The following is a 25,627-nucleotide window of genomic DNA, read 5'->3' as shown; positions in this document are numbered from 1 at the left end:
TTTCTATAGCAAAACAATTCTCAATCAAAATTTGCATGATACTTTTCTTAGCCATTTCTGTTAATCTGCTGAGATGTTCTTTTTCTTTTTCTCCTGAAGGTTTCCTTATTAGTTGTTGTAGAAATTGGTGTGTTTCCTCTCATCTGTGGCTGGTGGTTGGATATATGCTCTTTGGTAGGTATAAAAATATGGGATAAAAACTTTTTCAGTGGTGTTTGTAGTCAAACAAAAAGGTCTTGATGAGAATTGTGATCAGAGTTGGATAGCACGCTCCTGTTTTTATAAACACAGTATTGCTGAAGTGAAGGGATTGGAGTGGATGCCACTTGATGCTAATTTTATTTTCCTTTATATAACTTAGTACAAGACCGCTGTGATAACAAGCTTATGGCAAACTGGTGTACTGAATAAATTTCTTCATGGTTTGTTCTGGGAAAAAGCGATTAGTTTTAAGTGGAGAAAGTTAAATTTATAGCTCCACTAGTGCTGTAAAGAAATTAACAATTGTTTGCTTGCATCACAATGCCACCCTGCTTTATAACTTCTTTAATGTATGTAAAAGGTGGAGTTCTCTCTGTTGTTGATCAGAAATTGATTTCTAATTGCTGTTCTTAATGTAAATTTTAATAACTGTTGGGGCTTTTTTGTTTAAATGCTGTAATTATAGATTAATGTGAGACAAACATTTAAATGTTAAGTATTGTATATGCACCAAGATAAACAAAATGAGTAACTGTGAAAGTTTGCCAGATGTCATTGTTTTTTTTAATTACTTTTAGGAAATGTTTGATGCCACTTTAAAAGATAGAGAATTAAGCTTTCAGTCTGCCCCAGGTACCACAATGTTCCTGCACTGGTTAGTTGGGATGGTTTACGTCTTTTATTTTGCATCCTTCATTCTTTTACTGAGAGAGGTAAGTTGACAAGGGCAAGATTGGTCTGCTATGTAGTTGAAGCTTGTGTGTTGATGTATTATATCTTTGGCAACTGGGTGTTGTTTCCTCTGTGTTTTGTGTGTAGATTGGATCTCAGTGCTATTTAGAAAGGGCCATGCTGGTACAGACTTTAGTGGAAAATGATGTAGGGTAATATTTTACAGAAGTTGCTCAGAAACTAATGGCTCCTGTTTATTTCCATGGAAACTACAATAGATGTGAAGAGGACAGCACTATTTGATAGAGCAAATTGTCAGCTACAAAACACCATTTTTCATCAATCACCACCATTAGCATGCATTTTTGCCAGCCATGAACAATAGCCTACATGCCACACCAATAAAAATCTGCACCAGTGGAGGAAACCCTACTGTTGCCACTGCTGAAACACAGCACCCACCACTTCACCGTGCTCACATCCACTGTTTGGTCTCCATTTATGTTCACCAAGTGTCATTGAGTGTCAGTGGGTGCCGTTTTCTCCACATGGAGGAATGCAGTGAAACTCCTTTGCTTCATCTGCACATGTCAGGCGCCACCATTCTGACTGCCCCTCTGCTGCCATCTGTCACAGAGCAACAGAATGGAATATTGGCAGGAGGGTTCAACCTCTACTGCCATACCACCAATGTCCACCTCTGATGTTTTGGGCCAATGTAATAAAATAGGAGGTATTGCTTTTGGAACAGCAATCATACTGTAATGTTTCAATTGACTAATAATCTTTATTTGTGGGTGCTGCCTTCAAATTAATAATTGAAAGCTAATCTTGTAATTGTTAATTGCTTCTTTTATGCTCAATGAAAATACTTTCTTATTCTTTCCCTGCTCAATGTTGTTATATTTTATGCCACTGTTATGTTTAAACGTTTTTTTTTTAATGCAGGAATGTTATGCAAAATGTAGAACATGGAATTCAGAACTTCATGTTTGTTTCCTGTTTTCCACTTTAGGTATTGAGACCTGGTGTCCTATGGTTTCTCAGGAATTTGAATGATCCAGACTTTAATCCTGTGCAGGAAATGATTCATTTGCCCATTTATAGACATCTCAGGAGGTTTATATTGTCAGTGGTAAGAGCTTTTGTCATGTATTTCTTTACTTTGAAAGAAAATTTATGCAATGCTATATAATTAAAATATTTAAGGAGAACTGTTTTCACCGTGAAGGTGATCAGATGCTGTACCTGGTTGCCAACAGAATCTGTTTCTTTGAAATAATGAAAACTCAACTGGAGAAGGGAATGAATAAGAGGTTGGGTGAATGGATGATTGTCACTTGGCCAGAGCTAACCCATCATACACAAAAAACATGTTGGAAAGATGGATGGGAGAGTAGGGTTGGTTGATTCTGCTATTCAGACTAACATGGTTGCTTTCTTTTCTGTAGATTGTCTTTGGATCAATTGTACTGCTCATGCTCTGGCTTCCTATACGCATCATTAAGTATCTACTGCCTAACTTTCTTCCATATAATGTTATGCTCTACAGGTAAGCATTTCATTACAATAAGATTTTTCTCAGTCTCTCAGTAGCTAGAAAAAAGTGCTCTTTGAGCATTAAAATGGCATTGTTTGGTATGTTATTTTTGTTATTTTGTTGGGGTTTCTTTGTTTGCTTTGTTCCAATTGAATCAAACTTTATTGCCTGTTCTCAAAATGATGAAGTATCTAGGTGCATCATTGAGTTTGTCAAATGAGGATCTGATAAGAAAAATAGAAGGCATTTTGTAGAAGTTCCATAATGATAACAGTTTGCTTTCTGTATGCCTTCAAAACAGTTTTCTCTTCAGCCTTATGATAGGAGAGCTACTCTGTTCGTTTTTCCTGGTTACTCATTAAACACAAATGGTCTGTAGATGCATTTTTTTAATAGCAAGGGTATTTTTCTGTTACTAAATAAAAGTTGAATCAGCAATGATTAAAGCATATGAAAGAGCAAATTGGATGGTGGAATAACACATTTCTTAATATTTCTTCTAAAATTTCTTGTGCACTTAAATGCCTAAATTCATTTAGTAAGTGCTTAGAATAGTATGCAAGGAAAAATGTTCATTTTTGTTCTGTTGATATCCAGTATAGCTTTTATTGGTTTTGTCAGTATGATTCAGTGTAAGAGTTTACTAACAGAATGCTCCTTATGTTTGACTTTCTGCTCTTCCCCTTTCTAGTGATGCTGCAGTAAGTGAGCTTTCCCTAGAGCTCCTCTTGCTCCAGGTGGTGCTTCCAGCTTTGCTAGAACAAGGGCATACAAGACAGTGGTTGAAAGGTCTCGTACGAGCATGGACTGTTACTGCTGGATACTTGCTGTAAGTACAGAAAGCCAAAATCAGCTGGACACAACGCTTGTAGTTTAGCCTCTTAATAAAGGCAATATGCTTTCAGGAGAGTTATTCCAGCAAGCAGCTTGAACAGTTCTTTTTGTGTTTGTTTGTTTTTTTGTTTGTTTGTTTGTTTTTAATAAATAATTTTTGAAGAAACTACTATAGTGATTTCCTATGGGTGTTACCTCTTTCTATGAAATTATACTAGTCTTTGACAAGTACTGCCTTTCGTATGCTATTACAGAGTTTGCTTAGGAAAACTTTTACAGAAGTCTGATTTAACAAGTTGTTAAATTTCTATTAAATGCAAAAATGAGGTGTCAAAAGAGCATTTCTTGTCTCATTCATCAGAAAATAAGGTTGATTTTGTTTCTGTTAATTTCTTAATTCATCTTCAGAGTGGATCGACATTATCCCACTATGTCGTGTTCATCTTGGATCATATAAATAGAGTGTTATTAGGATTAGGAGTTATTACTGGCTCAGCTTTGTCTGAGACTCTGTGAATGAGAGACCTTTTCTTTCATTGCGATCTGAAATATGTTGTCAACTTCTCATGAGGACCTTACTGTCTCATCCTTAGTTTGCATTTTCAAGAGTTATTTTTGGAATTGTCCATGTTTTGGTAGCATTTAAGCACGGTGGAAGAAGTTCAGATGATGACAGAAATTGCTTTGCTCTTTCCGTTGTTGCAGTTGCTAAGAACAACTGTAGAATATTTCTGAGCAGTTTTAGGTGAGCAAAGATTAAACTATTTTCCTCAGCTTTTCTTAAAATAGCAAGCAGTACTGTGAAAATGCTTTCATCGTCTGGCATTAGACTATCTACATGCACCTTTTCTAATGAAAATTCTGCTGCAGCTGAGAATAATTAACGTTCAAGATTTATTTGATATTGAAGTATACAAGGAATATGAAAGGCAGGCTTCTCAGATAGACTGCGTGATTCTGGGATTGATGTTCTTAGGAAGTTGTGAGCAGGCTTTGAACGACTTAGAATCTCATTCGTATCAAACAGAACAAAAACAAAAATTTGACTGTTGCAGAGACCTCCATTCTTACCTACTTGGTGACCAGGAAGAGAATGAGAACAATGCAAACCAGCAGCCTAACAATCATCATGCTCGCAATAACAACGCCATTCCAGTTGTGGGAGAAGGTCTTCATGCAGCCCATCAAGCCATACTTCAACAAGGAGGACCTGTGGGTTTCCAGCCTTATAGGAGGCCTTTAAAATTCCCACTCAGGGTAAGCTATATCTAATGTATAAAGAGAAAAGGGAAAGGCATTTTAAAAATAACTGTGGAGGGGGCTTGTGTTTTGTTCTGCAAGATTCTGCCTACACATTATGGGAAGTCAAATGGTGAGTCACGTTTTGTATTCTGTGGTTTTATATATTTTAAAAGTAAACTTTCATTTTATTTTCACACGTTAGTATTTAATCATTTATTTTTGTCAGCTTCTTCCTGTGTTACTTATTCCTACATAGACTAATTTCTCCTGAGCATTCCTGTAGTTATGATTTAGGTTGCATTGATCCCAGGCAAGTCACACCATACATTCCTCAAACAGAGCAGTTTTTCTGACAGCTGCACTCCAGTTGTCAACTTCTTTGGTTTTCATGTTATTTGGAATCCTTAGCCCTAAATATGTTTTCTGTGCAGAAGGTTATGTGGCTGTCTCTTGGCATGCACTTTGAGTATTGTTGAATCATCCCCCTTCACACAGGCTACAGAATCACAGGGTTTCCCTTCCTTTAGGCAATATTGAAGATCACAACCTAGAGATGAGACTGATCTTCGCTGTCTACGAGTCTCATCGAGAAAAAAGTGTTACAGATTTAACTTAATCTGTCTGTTGTGATAAGGTGTTAGTTTCCCCACAGTAAGCTTGTTCCTTGTGTGATCTTGATGAAGCAGAACTTCATACCACGTGATGCTTAATGGCTGTAAACGTGATCACAGAGCCACCAAATATGATGTTATCTGCTGCTAACATAAATCTGAGGCACCTATAAGAACTTGTTACCAAGTTTTTCCACATAATATAATGTCACTGTCTTGCTTATCCAACATAGAGAGCTGGAAACCTTTCAAGGTTAATTGAAAGTCATTGTGCTAGTCAGTGTAAAAAAGATATATTTTTTTTTAATGTCATGTATCAAAGAACTTTGGTTTTGCTGGATTCAAATCTTGACTTTATACAACTTAACTTTATACAACTGACAAAAGCTCTTAAAAGAAATACCTAATACTGTACATGTGCTGCATGTATGGTGGGGGTAGGCCTCGTAGCCCTGAAACATGAGTTGATATTTGAGCAGCAGACAGCAGAGGAGTTTTGGCTCAGCTGCCTTTCTAGAATGATGCATCTTTTTATATGCTTGTTGGCTTTTTGTAAGAAATAAACAATTTCTCTTTCCTCTTCCAGATATTTCTTTTGATTGTTTTCATGTGCATAACATTACTGATCGCCAGTCTTATCTGCCTTACCTTACCAGGTAAGTCTATTCTTGTAAAACTGTAACATGAAATAACCCAGAGAATAGTGCTCAATAATGGCAGATGTTTTCAAATCACAGCTTAAAGTTAAAAGAAGAAAACATGGAGAAATCATGTCTCATTTTGAAAGGTACATCATAAAATTATAATAAAATTTGTATGATTGAGGTAATAGTTGTATCTAAACAAAAGCTCAGTTGAGAAATAATCAGTGTTTTCTTTGTTTAGATGTATGGGGATTATTTATGTTTTGAGACACTTTGTAGCAGAATTGATCCTCTTACATTTGTTTTGCCTTTTAGAGAAGGAAAATATGTATGGGCTGTTACCAGAACTTCTTATGCTGTCTTCCTTATTTAAATATTCATCATATCAGGTCCCTAGTACACTTGAAAGTGATGTACGTCCCACCTTCAAATATGTATGAATAAATTCTTTTAACCAAATGAAATCTTTTTGTACTTGTTTTAAAGAATTTAGAACAAATGGGGACGTGTAAATTTGTTTGAATTTCAAAATCTGGCTGCCATAGTACTGTGTCATTTTTACCTGCTTTTATTAGTGATTCTAATGTCAGTATTATCAAGGTATGAGTTCTGAGTTTTGAAGTGGTTTGAATAGTATTATGTAAAATAATTCCACTGTAATACTAATGAATTGAAACTCTATTTAAAAAATGAAATGTAACGAACAAGTCTTAGTATTTTGTTCAAAGAGCTTGACAGTGAAATAACCCATACATCACTCATAAGTTCAAGCTTATGCACTAATACGTTATTCCTTTGAATAATGTATTCAAAGATTACTAAAGATGGCTATTTAGGATTTAACAGTGCTGCATGCAGTGTTTTATTATGCAGGAGCTCAGATTGCATTGTTGGTGCAAGTACATTTTAGAGGAAAAAACTTACGTATTTGACATCATCTACCCTGCTATTTCTGTAGGGCTTGCACATCTGTGCCTTTTGAGCATAGTACCAAAATGCTGTTTGATACTTTGTAGCACTGAGAATTAACAATGAATGGAAGTATTTGTTAGCATTTTTCCTTACTATATCAAGAAATATTACTTTATTTAAAAGTGTTTGTGTTTTCAGTGTTTGCTGGCCGATGGCTAATGTCATTTTGGACGGGGACTGCCAAAATTCATGAACTGTATACAGCTGCTTGTGGTCTTTATGTCTGTTGGCTGACTATCCGAGCGGTGACTGTGCTGGTAGCCTGGATGCCACAGGGTCGTAGAGTGATTTTTCAGAAGGTCAAAGAATGGTCTCTCATGGTGAGTCTTAAGAAATATTTTTACTGAAGTATCAAGAAAAGCTAGCAGACAAAACTTGTTATTCCATTTTTTTACTTGCCAGCTTTGCACTGTAGCTTGTACTGCATTTTCCTTTTTCAGACTTAAAAACCGTGTGGAGTTTACATTCCTATTGCATAGGCTAACTCTAATTTTGGAAAACAGTTTAGCACAATGTTAAACAGTCAGTGGAATGAGTTTGCATATATATAGGGAGACACATGTACGTGTAAACGTGTACGTATTCACTTTACAGTAACAAAGAAAAACATAGATGTTGCACTATATTACCCCATATGCCATGTGTCCTCAGGTATGCATAGGTCACTCTGAAAGTAATGCCTCCTATATATTTCCATGGAAACTACAATAGATGCAAAGAGCACAAGAACGCTGTTTGATAGGGCAAATCCTCAGCACAAAACACTATTTTTCAACACTGTTGAACCACCAGCATGCATTTTTGCCAGCCACGAGCAAGAGCCTCCATGCCACACCCATAAAAAATCTGCACCATTGGAGGAAACCTGCTGTTTCCACTGCTGAAATGCACCACCCACCACTTCACTTGCTTGCTGTTTGGTCTTCATTCACGTTCACCAAGTGTCAAGGAATGTCAGTGGGTGCCATTTTTCCACATGGAGGAATTCAGTTGCACGCGTTTGCTCCATCTGCACTCCCGTGTTAGAAAATATGTGTAATAAAATGCCATAGGATAGTGTTCCCTATTGATAAGAGCAAAATGTGAGTTTGTGGTTAAAAATTATATGGATACACATAAGTGCAGTCATGGCTTTTTCTGGACAGCCTGAAGAATGGGACTTGATCTTAAAAATTCGTATACAAAACTGTTGATGTGGTTGTAATGATTTTTATGGATGTGTAATAATATATGTGCATTAGAAATCTACAGTGTTTCTTCTCCAACTCTGTGTAGTTTAAGTTACATTTTGAAGTTTAAAAAAAAACCAGAAGTTTCCTAACAACCATATGAATTGGATTATTGTTTTTTAGATAATGAAGACATTGATAGTGGCAATACTGCTAGCTGGTGTGGTTCCACTTTTGCTTGGTCTTCTGTTTGAGCTGGTCATTGTTGCGCCTTTGAGAGTCCCTTTGGATCAAACACCTCTGTTCTGTCCTTGGCAGGTCAGTTGCTCCCTTCTTCTCCTAGTGATCCATTGATCCATTTCTTCACTTAGGATTAAGGGTTATTTGAGTTCCTGTATTAAGGTTTACCTGAGTTCATTGTTTTTATTTTATACAAGTATACTGTAGAGCTGTTATTTTAAGTAAACTATATCATTGAAGTGGTAGATGCATATTTCACATACCTTTTTGGAAACAATTTGTGCTATTGATTCTACAAATTTCTAATCCATGCATATCTTTTAAAAGTTTGGGTTAAATATACTGAAAGATGTTATTTTCATTTGGCAGAGCTTCCTCAAAAAAACAGACTAGGGAGACTTGAGACTTTTTAAATTAACAAGGAGCTATGGAGATTGCAAATAATTTCCATTTTTCACAAAAGGGGCTTAATTGACTTAGACAAAGACTATGTGCTTGAGCTGATTTTTCCAGATGCAGGGAGTATAGTATTTTATAGATGTCACTTAAGTGTGAAAGTATCCTGTCTCTTAGGAATTTGCAGAAGAGCCAGCTCTTTGAAACAGCTTCCCTTGTAAATAAAAAGTTTGGTTATGGATTGGTAAAACCTTTCAGACAGAAGCTGTTAAAAAAGTTGTTAATGCTAACTGTATGCTTTTACAAAATTAGGACTGGGCTCTTGGAGTTCTGCACGCCAAAATAATTGCTGCCATAACTCTGATGGGTCCTCAGTGGTGGCTGAAAACAGTCATTGAACAGGTGAGAGAAAATTGTCTGTGTGAATGATCTGTGGAGTGCACGTTGATGAATGTTTTGTGGAAACAGAAGATTGAATTACTGTTCTAGCAATTTCAGTAATTGAATAAAACTGAAGTAGTCTTGTAGAATCTCTTTAAACTGTATGGCCTAATCCACTGAGATACACTTAGCAATAAAAGAAATATAAGCCTCAGAAATCTGAAATCAAGGAAACGCTGCTTATGGGTATAAATTTTCTGAAGTATGTGTTAGAGCCAGAAACACCATTCTTTCTTCAGATGAATTCATGTGTGTACATATAGTGGACATATGCAGTGTCCCACCACTCAGGAACAGGAAATATACAGAACTTCTTTATGGTAAGGGTGAAGGAGCACTGAAACAGGTTGCTCAGTAAGGTTGTAGAATCTCCTATGGAGATGCTCAAGATCCATCTGGACAGCAACCTGTGCAACCTGCTGTAGGGTACCTACCTTAGCAGGGGGGTTGAACTCAATCTCTTGATGTCCTTTCTAACCCCTTTCTAAGAGCTGTAGAGATTCCCTCATGCATACATGAATAGATATATTAAATAATGTTTCCTTTCCCCTTCGATTACTAAGTCTGAGTGAGCTGTTCTGAGTGAGTTTTTTGCGCAAGTGATTTTTCCTTGACTACAATGTTTAAGTTCTATATTTATCATATCAACAGTGTATCTCTCTTCTTTGTTGGAAAGTAACTTTTCTGCCTCGCACTGAGTGTAATAATGGCTATTGGTGTGTCTTAACCTCAGCACAAAAGGTTTGTTAGATCTAGCATGTTCTCCCAGTTCTTAAACGTCCTAGGTGTCGCCTAGGAGAAATGTACCCTTAGTTCTTTGAGTAACTCAGTGCATGCCATAGCAGCTTCCATTCCAAATGCTCTTCCTGGGCCTGCTTTATACACATGCACTTCTGAGCCATCCTTAGAAATGACTGCATCCAGGCTGTGGGACAGGGGCCCTCATATAGCTATATGTGCTAGCTGATTGAGGTTGTTCTCCGGGGAAGTATTGAAATGATTTCCTGGAGTCCTTATGGGGCAGGCTAGCAGAGTCTTTCCTTTTATAATCATGACCATCATGATTTCTTCAAGTTGGGGACACCATTTGCCTCTCATAAGGAGAGTTTTGTGAAACCTTGTAATTACTACTGTAAGCACAAAAGCATTGCTCTTTTGATTGACCTGTTCTACTTCTAATTTGTTCTTCTTAGGTATATGCAAATGGGATTCGTAACATTGATTTACACTTCATCATCTGTAAACTGGCAGCACCAGTGATCTCTGTTTTGTTGCTTTCCCTGTGTGTACCGTACATCATAGCTTCTGGTGTTGTACCTTTACTAGGTATGTATGCAGCCAGAATACCTGTCTGTCATCTGATGCTTTAGAGCAAGGTGAACTTACCTGTGGAAATAAAACATGAAGCACTAGATTATTTTTTATATAACCATTCTGCCAGCAAATATAAATGCTTAAGTACTGTTCTGTCAATGAAGTCTGGAGTTTGAGTTTCGTTTTTTTTTTTTTTTTTGGTGCAGTGTGTTATTCTGACTGGCTTTCTGATAAACTTGGGTGCAGAATACATCAGAAGTGTGGGATTAAATAATTTCTAGTGGCAGAAATGTAGGTAGCTAGCTAGTTTGAGGTGGTGATGTTTAATTAGTTTCTTTGGACAGTCAGCTTTTAATTTTATACTTTGTTCAAGAAGTACTACTGAGCTTGAGGACACCTTTTCTGTCTTGTCAGTGAGATTTTCAACTCACTTCTTGCTGATGCAAGTTACACAGAAGTCAGTAAGCAAGTGGAGTTGATAAACTCTTATTCACTGTGTTTAATGGAAAGCTTTCAGCTCTGCTTAGGATGATCAGGACAGCTGTGGTGTTGGCTATCTTGAGATAATTGGATGTTATTTCACTATCATCCTACTGAAGTTACAGTGTAACAAAAAGCAAAAGCACATACAGAAGCAGATGGGTATGTGTTACCTTCAGCAATGTTAGATCATGTGAGGTTTGTATCTTGTTTTGTAGGAGTTACTGCTGAAATGCAAAACCTAGTTCAGCGTCGGATTTATCCTTTCCTGCTCATGGTGGTGGTTTTGATGGGAATCCTCTCCTTCCAAGTCCGCCAGTTCAAGCGCCTTTATGAACATATTAAGAATGACAAGTGAGTGCATAGTATGCTTTTGGTGGTGGTGCTTTGTTTCACTTTTGAATTTTTCCACTTAAAATAATGATAAGTAATAAATAACTAACCTTAGATTGAATTTAGATGCTGTAGAGACTTAGGGCTAAAATGGATTTTAGGGAGCTTTTTATACAAAAGAACCCTCTAAGGAAGACTTATACTCTTCTTGACAAATGGCTTCCCTGCAGATCAGGCAGACAAGCACAGGAACAGACTGACTTTTAAACAGAAGACATTCCTCTGTTTCTAACTTGAGCTTTTTTGTAACCACAAATAATGCTGGTTGTTTGTTTGTTTCCCCCTCTGTAGTCTTGAAAGACAGATGAATATAATGCAACCTGTTGCTTATAAAAGCATTTCTGCAACCTTTGCTGTCTCTTTCTACTTGTTAATTCAATTAACCTGATAAAGTTCAGTTGAAAGGCTAATTTGCCCCATCAAACTTTGTGCCATTTTCTGATGCTCTGAATGGTTAGGAGCTCTATTAGTAATATTATCTGTTTTACTCAGATGCGTGTTCAAATGTAATTTTCTCAGAGTTTTTCTGGTTAGCCCAATTAGTTTGTAAGTTTTAATTGTTACCCAAGTACTTGCTCTTCTTCAGTCCTTTAAAAACATGCCCTTACTGCTTGAAATTGATCAGTAATGCATCAGACATTATGAAAGAACCGTTCCAAAGCATACTGGTGTATGTATGATTTAGTTCTTTGTATTTGGGTGCAGCTTAACAGATGGAAATATTGATTATTTAGATTCTGTACAATTCCTTTCTTAACTCCATTCTGTATGTCTACATTACTTTCTTAATGCAGCTTACTATCTTACTGGGTTTTTTTTGAAGTTGAAAGCAACAATAAATTAGATAAATAAATATCTGAATTTATTCAGCCAATGTTGCTTGCTCACTTCTTAGTACTGGAACTAATATTTCTGTCTTGTTCTCATACTTGAAGAATATACACAGGACCTTTTTTAAAAAATAATTCTATATCCCTTCCTAAGTAGTGCTCTGTGCAGTTCCACTGCTGTGGAGGTTATTTGGAAAAGCTATTTGTGAGCCCCAGCAAGTTGCCTTCCTACTTTTTCTTTTGTATAGAAAATGAATAAATGAGTTTTATGTTAATGTGCTGAGATAGCATAGAATAGGTTGTCTTTCCCTTGTTTACAAAAGGAGTCAGACTTCAAACCTAAAAAGAGCTTCTTTGAAGCTTAGATGTTAGGAATGAACTGATACACTAAAAATGTTTGGTGTAAATGTAAAATTAATGAAGTATTGAAATAGTTAGAGTTGTAACAAACATGAGCCATGAGCAGTTCCCTTTATATTTTAGTACTTTTAAAATTGTTCGTTGCGCACCTGCCTTTATAACATTCTACAGTATTTGCCCTACTGAAGCAAATGCAGCTTGTATACATTTTTATACACATTCTGAGATATATTTTAAGCAGAATTCAACTTCTTTTAATATTTATTGCTTTCTTGCAGCATGCAAAGCTAAGAAAATATCTGTAAATGTAAATTAGTTCAATATTTACTTACTGAAGTATTGTAACTACCCTAACCAGTAGAGAATTATAGTCTAGAAATATACTTGCTTCATGTAAGATATTTCAAAATTATATGCAAGTTTTTGATAATATGAAATGTGCAAAACGCGTCAGTTGTTTGGTTACGGTAAAGTGAGAAAAGCAGCAGTGACAAAAAAACGTTTGTAAACAAAATAAGAAGTTTCAGGTGAAGAATTCGTGTGAGTTTACACATAAAACCAGCAGACAAATAGGAAGCATGGAAAAGAACTTAGGTGGCATAAAGTAGGTGTGTGAAGCAGTGATGTAGAGGAGGTAAGCAATTATGTGTAACATAAGAAAAAAAATACTAAGCTGATGGGATGGTCAGATGTGGCAACACTTTAAACAAAGGAATCATACAGCCCTTAGGCCTGACGTGATGTAACAGGCTATTTTCTCAGCCTTTAAGAAAGGTTGAGCTATTGTAAAAGCTCTTCCTTTACAGTATCTTTTTTTATCAGCAGGGTTGTTTTACTTTCGCTACATGAACTGAGCCTGTCAGTACTCCTGATGCATGTTCTGCATTGAGGCAGATTCCTTATTGAACTTACAAACTCATTAGCGCTCTAATTTGGTTTTGTATCAGAAATTTGTTGTTGCTGTTGCAGATGTTTTGTTGGTTCAGGGAAACACTGCAAAAATGTTCACAGAAATATCATTCCATGATGGAGATGGGTATATAAATAATGAAGACACGCTCTTCGTATTTTGTATCTTGAATCAGGCTATTTATGTCTGAATTTATGACTACAAGGGTTAAGTCTGTAAATGTAAACCCATAATACCTATATTCCATCGTGCAATACCTGGAAGTTGAGGAAAAAAAGATAAATATATGGAGAGTGTTGAAGACTGTTGGGCTGGGGAGGGTCATGTGTAGAATAACTTTTATTGAAATAAGAAAGCTAATTCTGCGACAGCTGAAATAGAATGGATTTTGTGGTTCAAAACAATAATGACTTGAGTTATTTTCTCACTGTTTTTTTTATAATTCTAGGTACCTTGTTGGGCAACGACTCGTGAATTATGAACGAAAATCTGGCAAACAAGGCACATCAACAACTCCACCTCAGTCTTCACAGGAATAAATGGTCATGTTAAAGCATCTTGACCTTCCCTTTGCCTTTACGTGTTCCTTGTTCATAGACTTTTCTTCAGTTTTTGGATATCTCCCTCAATAATACTCTCAGCAGTGTTTTGGCTTCTGCTCGTAGCATCCAGATTGCAGTTAAGGCACTGTTCCTTATCTGCGTTTTCTGGTGTTATCAATACTGTCTGAGGTCTGTATATGTGTAAATAGAAGTATCCTGACACCCTAAAACCTTGGATTAAAAAAGAATGTGCATAGTACATCTTTTAAAGAAGAAAAAAAGTATATTAATTTATTAAATCTAGTTGTCACTTTATTTTGGACTGTTGTTCTGTTGACAAACAATGTGCCACAAAGCAATAGTGCAAAGAGGCAAGATGTTTTTATAAAATCTGGAGCTTACTTTACGGTGTTCATAACAGTTCTTATTGTAGTAATATGGTATGATTTTTCATGAGTGGAAGAAGAGCCACACGGAGAATATGAGAAGTAAACAGCTGTCTTACAGTCAGCAGTGAAGTGGCTGTGGTGAAAACATAATGAACTGTGTATCTTGCTGTCAAGTCTTTTTTTATTATTTTGTATAACACCAAAGCTGTTGTACATTTTTCTATTGCCTGATTGTTTTTTCATGTGTCTGAGTTTGTAATATTGTACAGTTACTGTTAAATCAAGAAAATGTCATTTTCTGAGAATTCGGATGTACTTGTTGAGGCTCAGCTGGGTTTTTCTGTTTGCTTTGGGGATTTCTGGGGCTTTGGGAATCAGAATTTCCAGTACTGAAGCAGTAAGTAAAAGTTCACTAAAGGTAGGTGATTCTAGGTGATGCATTTAAAGGTACCAAGAAAAATAAGATAAGTTTACCACTTAATCAACAGAAGTATTTTTCAAGACCCCAAGTGAAGGGTTTAACCTTATCAATGTGTTTGCACAGAAACAAAGAGCATAGTGTAAGCAATACTCTGATCTGGTCTTTAATTAAAGAGCTTGAAATCTTTTTTTTTTTTTTTCTTTCCTGTGAGTTACCTAAGTTGCAAATCTCTGTATGAATTTTATTTATACAATTACATTTAAAAAAAAAAAAAGTCTGTTCTTTCAGAATTGGTCACAGTGAATTTTTCATGGGAGAAGTCCTGAGGAAGTCATTCATCACATACCATAAATTGCCTGTGGAGAAGGAAAATATATGCTATTAACTCTGCTATTAAACAGGCAAGAAAATGTTAACAGGTTTTTTTGCAAGGACAGTCAAGCAAGAGCCATTAAGTCAAGTTTGTGTTGTTCCCATCTGGAAATAGAGTTCTTTTGCAGCATTTTTTTAATATATATCTTTCAAAGAAAATGCATAGTATCACAAAGCTTTAAGTACCATCAAATCAGTGCTAAAACTGCAGTGCTTTTCCTAAACTAGATGAGAGAACACAAGTATCCACTGCAGTAATCAGAAAATTGATGAAGCAATCAACTTTGGGGCTTAGTACTTTGTCCTTCAGTATTCTGCACTTAACCATATATGTATCTAACTAAGACTTGAGCATTTGGCAGGTTTTTGGAGCATGTCATCTCTTTTTATTGATGTTGCATCTCTGATCTATGTGTTTTGAGCTAGCTTGGTCCAGATTGTGATGGTGGTAGTGCGTATCTTGGTGTCTGGACTCTCATGTTCTGAGCACAAATGCATCAGAATGCGTGGATCCTCACTCTCGGGAGGTCAGAAACTACTACTTTGCAGAGTTATTGTTTTCCTGCTAGTTTTGAACCACAAATATTAGCTTTTGGAGTGATTTAATTAGGATTTTTCCAGTTAAATGAAGTTATGGAGAAATAGCCAGGATGTTTCTAATTCATTCTTGCTGACTAAAGGCTAAATTGAGTATTCACCCCAAATATTTTTGGTGTGCATAAATGTTGCATTTGAATATTTTCAGTGGTGCACCTTGTGGGACAAGTATTTTTTTCACAAGATTGAATTCATTGGTAACTTACATTCTTATTTTTGCCAAAATTTTGACCTTAACAAATCTTTTGTAGAGAGTCCCAAAATCTCAAATACTGGCAGCACTGCTGTGCGTCATGCAGAATTTGCAGTAGTGCAATTTGTGTAACTTTTGTGTTTTTATCAAAACTGGTCTTAACATTAAAATTTATTAAGAAAAAGCCATTGTGCTGTTTCTTACTAGTGTTAATTTTGTAAGTCAAGATGTTAACAAAAAAAAAAAAGTTGATTCGGTCATGTAACGTGAACTGTAGCTATTTTTACATAGCTTACACTGTCTGTATTTGCTCTTTGTTAATGAGAACAGGTTTCAAATGAAACTCGAGCTTGCTTTTGCACTACTTGACAGTTCACAGATGGGGTGAAGTTTCTGAAACTGTATTGTAAGAGTCCAAAATATCTCATCTCTATCTCTTTATTTTAAGCATGTTCTAGGAAAGAAGGTTGTATAAAAAAAAAATTAAATGATTTCTTTTAATTGTTGTTTAAAATTTTTATAGTTTGCCTTGCTGTGCTGTGTGTACTCTCCTGCAATAGACACTTGATAGTAAGCTTGTCACTGAGCTGACTGTTGCTAGGACAGATGACAGGCTGTGTTCCAGTGACTTCCATCTGTGTTAGAGTAATAATACAGCGTGCAGTGGTTTTGCATTACTTTTCAAGTGGGAGAAGACTTCATCACAATCTCTGTTGATCTTAAGTCTAGAAGGGGGAGGGATTGGAGTTACCTGCCAGCTTAACTGCACCAGCTCTGTGGTGTTGAGTGTCTACTGGCATTAGTTCTACAGGCCTTTATCCACGAGCTGTCGGATGGCTTTGTAGTTATCTTTCACATACTTAACTGCAGCATGGCTTTAAGTGTTTTTACACGGAATATTTTTATATTGATTAAAAATAGTTAACACTTTGCATCTTTTCTCTGACTAACCCTTCTCCACTGGGTAAAGCTTAAGTTGTTAATGTTCTGCGGGGCCCTCTGGAGCCCGTAACTGTTTTGTCAGCTGCTTTGTTGGTAGGATGCAAGCTCCAGCACCGATTGCAGCACTTTGCATGCATCATTTTTCAGTAGGGTGCATTCCTCCCTTGCTCTCCCTTCTCTACGCTTGAGTGAAAGTCCTCGTAAAAGTGTTCACAGCAGCCCTGTTATTCTTCAGAGAATTCTCTAAAAAGCCCTTTCCTACAAAGCACAGATGGCAGTGGTTTGTTGATCTTGCTGCCTAGCAGGCTGATCAACGTGGCTTTGTTTTCTTCTACTTCACTATTTGTCCATTTGTCTTTACTTCGACTGTTAAGTGTCTTGTGACCGAGCCGGTGTTCTTGTTAGGTTTGCCTTGTGTAGGTGCTGATGGTCTGAGCAATGGCTGGGGTTCCCAGCAGAAATGATGAAATAATAAAGACATGAAACAGGGAACTGAATTTTTATAACAAAGTTTAAATGAAGAACAGAAGTTGTCCTCAAAAACAGATACGGAGATGAATGTTTACAATGTGCTAAGGTAAGTTAGAGCTCTTTTCCTCTGATACCTCAGTTGGTAATTGGATTAATGAACAGAAGAATAACAGAGTTACAAAAATGTTATTGTCTGCGATTATTCCAGAGACAAGCTATGCTTATTTTTTTAATTTCTTTGTTCAGAAGTCACCATAAGTTGAGAAATATGATGCTGAAATCAAAGTCACTTAATGGACACATTTAGGAAGTATTTCCGAAGGCCAAATATTACTCCAAAATAAGAGGGGTGGAGCAGTGACACGATGATTGCACAACTATACACACCAGTTTTGGTGCTTTACTGCTGCTTTGCTGTTGCTACTTACTGACTGGTGGCCAGTGCTAAACAGGCAATGGGCTTTTATTTCCATCCGGCATGAGGAGAAATGAAATATTAACTGGAGTTGGAGGGAATTAACTTTACTTAGGTTGTTTATGTCACCTCACCTGTCTTCTTAGGATTGGTTCTATCCTTGAAAATGAGATGGGAGGTTTAGGTGTTAGATATTAGGAGGAAGTTTTTCACACAGAGGGTGGTGACGCACTGGAACAGGTTGCCCAAGGAGGTTGTGGATGCCCCATCCCTGGAGGCATTCAAGGCCAGGCTGGATGGGGCCCTGGGCAGCCTGGTTTAGTATTAAACGTGGAAGTTGGTGGCCCTGCATGTGGCAGGGGGTTGGAGATTCATGATCCTTGAGGTCCCTTCCAACCCTGGCCATTCTGTGATTCTGTGAAGGCCAGGCTGGATGTGGCTCTGGGCAGCCTGGGCTGGTGGTTGGCAACCCCACATAGCAGGGGGTTGAAACTCGATGAACATTGAGGTCCTTTTCAACCCAGGCCATTCTATGAATCACTTATTTTACATATCCCTGAACTATGGTAAATTTTAGGCTAACACTTTAGTGTAATTACTGCGGGGGGAGAGGGGTGGGGAAGCGGGAAGGGAAAAAAAATACCCTTTTTCAAAAGGGCTCGGTGATTTGCTTTGTTTGTTTTCCCCAGAGGCCGCCATCTCATTCTGTTCTCAGCCACGGGGCACCCCGTGGGCTCAGGCCTGTGCGCTGCTGTGTGGCTCAGCCGTGACAGGCAGCCAGCGCTCGGCCGCCCCAGTCGGCGAGGCTAAGCGGGTTCAACGCGGCGCTGCCCCCGCGGCTCAGCGACGCGGGCCGCAAACGGCCGCCCCGCCGGCCCGCTCTCAGCCGGCACGGCACGCTCGTTGCTAGGGCAGCGGCTGCACAGGCGGAAGTGAGGCGGGGTTGAGCGGGCCTCTTCGAGCCGGGGGCGGCGAGACGACGTGTGGGTGTCGGTAGCGCCGGGGTACGGTGTTGGGGGGCTCCTCGCAATACGTAGGTTGCGCTGCAGATAAGAGGAACCGAAACGTAGAGCTGCGTGAGCAAAGAGTGATGCATGATTGCAATGAGTTTTCTTCTTTTCTGGCATTTCTTTGATGTTAGTTCTGCGAGGAGCACAGGTTACTAACTTTTTGCCGCAGGGTGTCTTTGATTATACGAACTCGGTAGAAATCTGTTAATCTGTGTGCAGCAGTTTCTGTACCAAAAGGACAAGGTTCGGCTGGACGGGGGCCCTCAGCATCTGATCCAGTTGTGGGTGTCCCTGTTTGTTGCAGGGAGTTGGGCTAGACTTCCCTTTCACGAGTTCTTTCCAACTCAAACGGTTCCGTACTGCTCGTCCCACAAACACATAGCAGTAGTCTTGAGGAGGAAAATCAAGAGCTATAGTTGGAGTTCATCTCCAGGCTTTTGCTTGATACCAAGATTAAGATTTTAGTGACTGCCTGGTGCTTGTCTGCTTTCCCTTCTGAGCTGTGTGAGTTCTCTACTAACCCAATTAGAAAGGAGGCAATTTGGGTATAAACACTGTTCCCCTTACACATGCAGGCAGTTCTTGTCATTCTACATCTGTTTTATTGTTACTTCCTTCAGGTCTGTGTAACCAAACTTGAAAAGACCATGCCTCTTCCAGACACCCTGTTTTGTGCTCAGCAGATCAAAATCCCCCCTGAGCTACCAGATATTATGAAACAATTCACCAAAGCTGCTATTAGGACTCAGCCTCATGATGTTTTGCAGTGGTCAGCTGCGTAAGTATGGCATCCTCATAACCATGTAGCACTGTCAGCACAGAACCACAAAGACCTGAGGCTTTTGTTGACTGTACAGAGGAGCATTGCATTCTTCAGTGTGTAATACAATCTGTTGGCCTTTTAAAAGTAGTGTAGTACTTGATTTAGCCTTATAATTTAAAGGATTCGTATCTAATTCTCTTTCTGCTCCATCCTTGAATTTTATTTTAGAGTGGGTAGAACTGACACAAATGGTTATGTGAGCATTGCAATATGGCCAGTTGTGTTTTGCAGGTAGCATGTGGGAGGAATGCTAAATAAATCAGCTAAATAAATTGGTAATGTGCTCGTCAGTCCAATGGGAAAAGACTGTGCTTTGGTTGTGCAAGCATATTCTTGATGTTAATAAATTTTTTTCTGCCTTTGCCAAGAAGGGCTGAGTATATCACGCACAAAATAAGTTGAACTACTTACAATTTATGAGAGTATTATAAAAAGGAGTTTGTAAAATCTAGAAACTGTCTTTCACTGAAGAGAAAGGTGGGATCTGGGTAGGAGGAGAATAGTAATCCTGCATGTGGTGTGCTTGCTGAACACTGCTGCATATCTACAGGAGCATGGAGATTGATTTAGGGAGCTGTAAGTGTAAGACTACTCACTTCTGTGTAGTTTTAATCATCCTAGGTACTGAAGTGTCTTGCTGTTCCCATTCACTTAGGTACTTTACAGCACTGTCAAAAGGTGAGCCCCTTCCAGTGAAAGAGAGGATTGAAACACCTTCAGCAAAACAGAAAATGGATGATGGTTTGACCCCAGGACTCCTTAAAGTCTTGCACAAACAGGTACAACCAGACATTTAGAAAATGCACAATGCTAATGTGTTTGTCTCAGACAAAAAATATGGCAGATGATCAGTAGGTGACTGTCCAAAATTAGATATGTTTTGGGAAGCATCTTTGTTCTTAGTTCCGTTCTTGTTCACTGTTCTTATTGTGGTACTGTAACTTTGTTTACAGCTTTCTGCTAAAGGCACTGTAAGTGTTGCAGAACTGAAGGAAAAATGGAAAGACTTGTGCTTGCCAGAGGAGCAGCTGGAAGCTATCCTGCAGTTGGACATCTTTGATGAAGAGGTGGAATGGATGAAGATTCTGGCACTTGGGTGCAGCGTGCTTGGTGAGGTATGGTCACAGAATCATAGAACTGTTTTGAGTTGGAAGGAACCTTTGGAGTTAATTTATTCCAGCTCCCTGCAATGAACACGGGCACCTACAGCTAGATCAGGTGCGCAGAGCCTCCTCCAGCCTAACATTCAAAGCAGGAACCTTCATGGCTGGCCACTAATGGTAATGTATGTGGTAGACCGTAGAATAATTAATGCAAATGACCTTTGAGTTAGATTGGGTAAAGGCGCTTCTCTGTCACTTTGAGAGCGTCTACAATCAATGCCTGTCAAAATGGTTTACAGGTCATTCTGGGAGGAGAGCTTAAGCAGAAAGGGCAGGTAATATCCTCAGATTACTGGGTTGTGGCAGTAGGACAGCAAGCTTGTCCACTGGCAGCTCAGCCCAGGAGAGATGGGGCGATAGAGGAACAATGCTTAGGACATCACTGTAAAAGACTGAAGAGCTAGAGGGAGAAATTAAAACATCAGTTTCTAATTGTGTAGCCAATTACATTTTCACAGAAGCAGTTAATGTTACTAAATCTACATTTAATTCTTCTAATGTCAGTAATAAAATCTCAGCAGAGCATTGTAAATGAATTATTATAAAATACTTACACTAAGCTGATGTTCTTGTGAAGTATAAAATTAAAGACTCCAGAAGGGGTACTAAGAAGAAAATAAATGCTCAATATTGTTTTGAGAATTTTGTGTTACTAAAAAGCAGTGAATGTTGACCCAGTCTGGCCATGCAGTTATACTTGTCCACTTGAACTGCATATTTTTTTATTCCAGTCCCCCCCCCAGAACTGTATTTTGTGATTTCTTTCTCTTTCCTTCACTAAAAAGAAAACAACTGAAACAAAAAAGCAGTCTCAGGGGCACTGTTCTGATGGAGCTGAACAGCATAAATTTCTCCATCCTTTCAGATATTGAAATGATTTGATTTTATCTCTGCATGATGAAAACCTAAACTTCAGTTTGCTAAACCAGAAGGGCTCACAAATTGTTACATTCTTTTCCTCCAGTTTTAGTTTACATTCCAAGTGAAGTAGGATTGCAGCTGAGATAAAAAAGGTAGACGGATAGAGCCCTAAGCTAGGATAATGTGGACTTTTTCAGAACACCATTCATTTGAAGTATCTTTCTGTAAAACTGATATGTATTTACAGACTCACCTCTTAAGAAATGTTCACACAACTGGGCTGTTAAACTGTCTTTGAAAGGCAGGAAATTCGATTGGAATAAATTTACTGCACTGTATGGGAGAATGAGTAGGTTGGAGTGGCTGCAAGCGTGTGTGGCAGTGTAGTGGTAACATAATGCTGAGACTAGAAGGCTGTGCAGAGATTTTCATTGTGTGAGCAGCTGCCACTGTTCCCAGAGAGGCCTCCCATAGATACATTCTGAAGAAATTCTGACAAAAATATGACTTGGGTTAAGAAAAAACCTTTTTCTTTGTGTTTATTTTTCTTTTTTTGTTTTCTTTTTTGGAGGGGCGGGGAGGTATTTTTTTTAATAGAATCCAACCAGCCTTTGATTCAATCAAATTCCATGCCCAATTTTTTCACATATGCCCCTGAATAGCCTGGGATGGATAGGGATTGGATTATAGGCACTACTTGGAATGAAGGATTTCTTCAAAGCATGCTTTGAGCTAATAGGCATGTTTTTGTTAAACAGAGAACTTGGATGCTTTTTGGACTCTTTTTGTTGTAGGGTTTTTTTCCACTAACTATTAAAATGGAACTTGCATACAAAGAGGGAAAACAGTAAATAATATAATTTCTAAAAAGTAATGCTAAACTGTTGTGTTTTTTGTTGTTGTTGTTTTTTATAGATTTGTCTATCTTAACTGTCACTGCGAATTCATGTAGACCCATGAGATCATATATACACATAGACAGATATGGCGAGGTTTGACTGTTACAGTAGCAGAATGGAGCATTTTGGCCATATTGGATATGGCCCTGTGCAATCTTTTGGCTTTACAAAGTTCTGGTATTTTTTATTCCCATTTATTACTAGAACTTTATTATTGTTTCCCTTTCACAACCTGCACTATTTGGTAAGTCACAGGATCATAGAATCACCAAGATTGGAAAAGACCTCTAAGATCATCCAGTCCAACCATCCACCTACCACCAATATTCCCACTAAAACATGTCCCTCAGTACAACATCTAAATGTTTCTTGAACGCCTCCAGGGACGGTGACTCCACCACTTCCCTGGGCAGCCCGTTCCAGTGCCTGGCCGCTCTCTTGGAGAATTATTATTTCCTGATGTCCAACCTGAATCTCCCCTAGTGCAACCTGAGGCCATTCCCTCTAGTCCCATCACTGGTTATATGGGAGAAGAGGCTGATACCCACCTCACCACAACGTCTTTTTAGGGAGTTGTAGAGAGTGATAGGGTCACCCCTTGAGCCTCCTCTTCTCCAGACTTAACAATTCCAGCTTCCTCAGCCTCCTCATAAAGCTGGTTCATAAAGTTAGAAATTTGATATTTAGAGCTAGCTAATGATGATAAAGCCTTCATTTCATTTTCACTCGTTTTCTGTGGCTTACAGTCTGCATTTTGTCATGATATACAAAAGATGTTCATGGCTCTGATACTGTTCTCATTCCTTTCTTGAACCCCTTCCAGTCCTTGCTGAGTTCAATGAAACACGCCTGTGAAATTTTAACACAGGACCCGCAAGGTGGAGCAGCTCGTATTCCTTATGAAACATTTTCATTCCTTTACTGCTATTTGGCAAGTATTGATGGAGACATACCAGATGAGAAAATCAAAGCTTTCCTCCAAAAGATTAAAGAAGACGCGTAAGTAAAAGTTCAGGCATCAATTTTAAGTTATACATCACCTCTGGGTTCTCCACAGACCTCTAATTTTAGATGAGTTGTCTGTCTTCACTTGAGGCATATCCATGATAGGAGGAAAGGTTGACTTGGGTTATATCAAAAGCGTACATAGTTATTTCCTGTAAGTGGTGAACCTTGGGGCTTTGAACTGTGAAATGACAAACTGTTATTTAGCCATCTTTGAAATGTTTTAGTCACTATCTGGTGATGTAGTTTTCCCCTTAGGAAGCAATTATATACAGCTTTGTATCATCTGTGCACTACTGGTAGTGGAACTATCAGCATCTTATGGGCTGCTCTTGTGACAGGGATCATGAATCAGAGAGAAACTGGGAGTTCCCACCTGAAGTCTGTGAACTTTCTAATGTGTTTCTCCCCAGATTACCTCTGCCTGGAAATTATGTGGGGGAATATATAGCTTGTTCTTAAATAGTTCAGCTCTCCAGTTTTTGTTGTATGAGATACGGTAAACTGTCATTCTTGGAATGGTCTTGGTGTTGGTAGCCTCCAGTGGATATAAAAGACAAAAAGACTACTCATCCCACCTGAACTCATCCTGTTTTGGTTTTCATATCGCAGTAGGAAGGCTGGCTATCTTTCTAGTCTGTTATGTTCCTCTTTTTAATTCCTCTGAGCTTAGCTTTAATTTTGTCAATAAGCCACAAACTGATGCAGTTCATCACAGCAGGAGATGTGTAGATTGAAAGCTAAGCAAAAAGCTCACAGTTTGACTATCCCATCAGTGGCAGCTTTGCTCAAAAACTTTTATGTGCTGTTAAGTAAGTTTTGGCTTACTTTGTAATAAATGGGCAAACCAGATCTCTTGACTTAATAATTAAGTGCAATCTGTTAACAAATGATGAAGCTGTTTGAATGATTCATCTCTCATATCATGACAAGGTAATTATTTGTAGCACCTTATTAGCATGGTATCAAAAGTTTCATTGCTAGAGAATACAGGTGTGATCAGTGGGACAGACAATAAATCACCTTAATGGTGACCATCTCTAATACACATACATTGGTTCTATGAAGCCTGTGCCACAAAACTCAGTGTGATGCCTCTAACTTTAGAAAAAACTGGAGGCAAGGATGTATCAATACACTACATTTATCCCTTCTAGAACTAGCTGGAATTGTCATTAGGGATGTATGGAAACGGCAGACTTCTATTCACATGTCAGTAATAAATTCCTACTTGTTTTGCCCATAGTCACACACAGGTCACAGGAAATGCACTCCATTTTTCACCAGTTTTAAAAGATATGTAACAGCCTTGTCCTCTGGGCACTGCAAATTTGGCATGCTTAGATTCACATACTGACTTTTCTCATCATCTGCTGGTCCTTTTATTTTAGGTTGCAGCCAATTCCATGCATATGGAAATCCAAAACTGCACAAGCATTAAAATTAAGAAATTAAGAAATCAACTTAATTTTCTTTGTTGTTAATTACCAGAATGATTCCTAATTAGAACTATTTTTTAACAATGGCACTGTCAGTTAATGTAATCCTCAACTGTATCTTGCCTTACGTACTACAGTTTATCACCTTGAAGTGTTCTAAGACATTTGGTTCCTATTCCTTTCCAGTGACAAACAAAGTGGCATGGTACTGCTCAGAAATTTTCAGAGCCAGCCCTCAACACAGCTTTCATCAAGTTGACTCTTCAGCACCAGATGAGGCTGGAAAAAATGAAGTAAATACAATACACAAAGAACCTCTTCTCCAGCACTCCTTTTTCTTTATTTCATTCTTGAAATTGCCTTTTATCAGAGTGAATTGAACATATTGTCATATTGTTTTTTCACTTCTGAAATACTGCTGCTCGCAGCTTGGGAGTGGTACTTTCACTAATTTGTTTATATTTAATCAAATGGATTTTGTTAATCTTTCTACCTAGACTTTCTGAATAGAAAATTAAATTTAGAGAAGACTGGGCAGATATAAGACTGGTTCATTTCTTAAGTAACAATTTTCTTCTTATCTGTTTTTAACTCCTACAAAAGCATAGCTTGTCTTTTGACTACCCTGTCTGCATGAACAAACTGTAGTCAAACATATGGTTTCACCAAGTGCTGCTCAAAGACCATGAAGAACACCGTAGCCAAGATGGTGAAAAAAATATCAACTAGACTAATGGCAATAGTTCCATCTAGTTTGATCCCTAATTTGGACTCATCATCATAGAACAACCTGGGTTGAAAAGGACCACAGTGATCATAGAGTTTCAACCCCCTGC

At 38.1% G+C, this 25,627-nt stretch overlaps 2 protein-coding genes across 7 annotated transcripts in view; both read left to right on the top strand.

Annotated features, from left to right (window-relative positions):
• Positions 1-16,264, top strand: part of MARCHF6 (membrane associated ring-CH-type finger 6) — a 42,156-nt gene extending 25,892 nt beyond the window's left edge. For both annotated transcript variants that reach the window (XM_042869053.1, XM_042869052.1), the window contains exons 14-26: positions 100-174; positions 780-914; positions 1,889-2,008; positions 2,325-2,425; positions 3,105-3,242; positions 4,303-4,504; positions 5,687-5,756; positions 6,855-7,036; positions 8,069-8,203; positions 8,834-8,923; positions 10,156-10,288; positions 10,975-11,110; positions 13,698-16,264. In XM_042869053.1, the coding sequence (XP_042724987.1) occupies positions 100-174; positions 780-914; positions 1,889-2,008; positions 2,325-2,425; positions 3,105-3,242; positions 4,303-4,504; positions 5,687-5,756; positions 6,855-7,036; positions 8,069-8,203; positions 8,834-8,923; positions 10,156-10,288; positions 10,975-11,110; positions 13,698-13,788 (1,608 nt within the window). In that variant the 3' untranslated portion in view covers positions 13,789-16,264. The remainder of the gene's footprint in view (positions 1-99; positions 175-779; positions 915-1,888; positions 2,009-2,324; positions 2,426-3,104; positions 3,243-4,302; positions 4,505-5,686; positions 5,757-6,854; positions 7,037-8,068; positions 8,204-8,833; positions 8,924-10,155; positions 10,289-10,974; positions 11,111-13,697) is intronic.
• Positions 16,265-16,346: 82 nt separating this feature from the next.
• ROPN1L (rhophilin associated tail protein 1 like) lies at positions 16,347-25,627 on the top strand. Of its 5 annotated transcripts, none has more exons than XM_042869056.1 (6): positions 16,347-17,282; positions 19,222-19,379; positions 20,080-20,203; positions 20,378-20,539; positions 23,171-23,346; positions 24,978-25,627. In XM_042869056.1, the coding sequence occupies exons 2-6, from the start codon at positions 19,249-19,251 to the stop codon at positions 25,048-25,050; spliced, it is 666 nt and encodes a 221-aa protein (XP_042724990.1). In that variant the 5' UTR covers positions 16,347-17,282; positions 19,222-19,248; the 3' UTR covers positions 25,051-25,627. The 5 variants fall into 5 exon arrangements, with proteins under 5 accessions (XP_042724990.1, XP_042724991.1, XP_042724989.1 ...); XM_042869057.1 differs by lacking the exon at positions 16,347-17,282 and adding an exon at positions 18,507-18,574; XM_042869055.1 differs by lacking the exon at positions 16,347-17,282 and adding an exon at positions 18,545-18,595.

This window comes from Lagopus leucura, unplaced genomic scaffold (assembly GCF_019238085.1).
Source record: "Lagopus leucura isolate 7727_CA_CO unplaced genomic scaffold, USGS_WTPT01 Super-Scaffold_100002, whole genome shotgun sequence".
Lineage (NCBI taxonomy): Eukaryota > Metazoa > Chordata > Aves > Galliformes > Phasianidae > Lagopus > Lagopus leucura.
The sequence above is the reverse complement of the archived record's forward strand: the minus strand, read 5'-3'. Positions and strand labels throughout refer to the sequence as shown.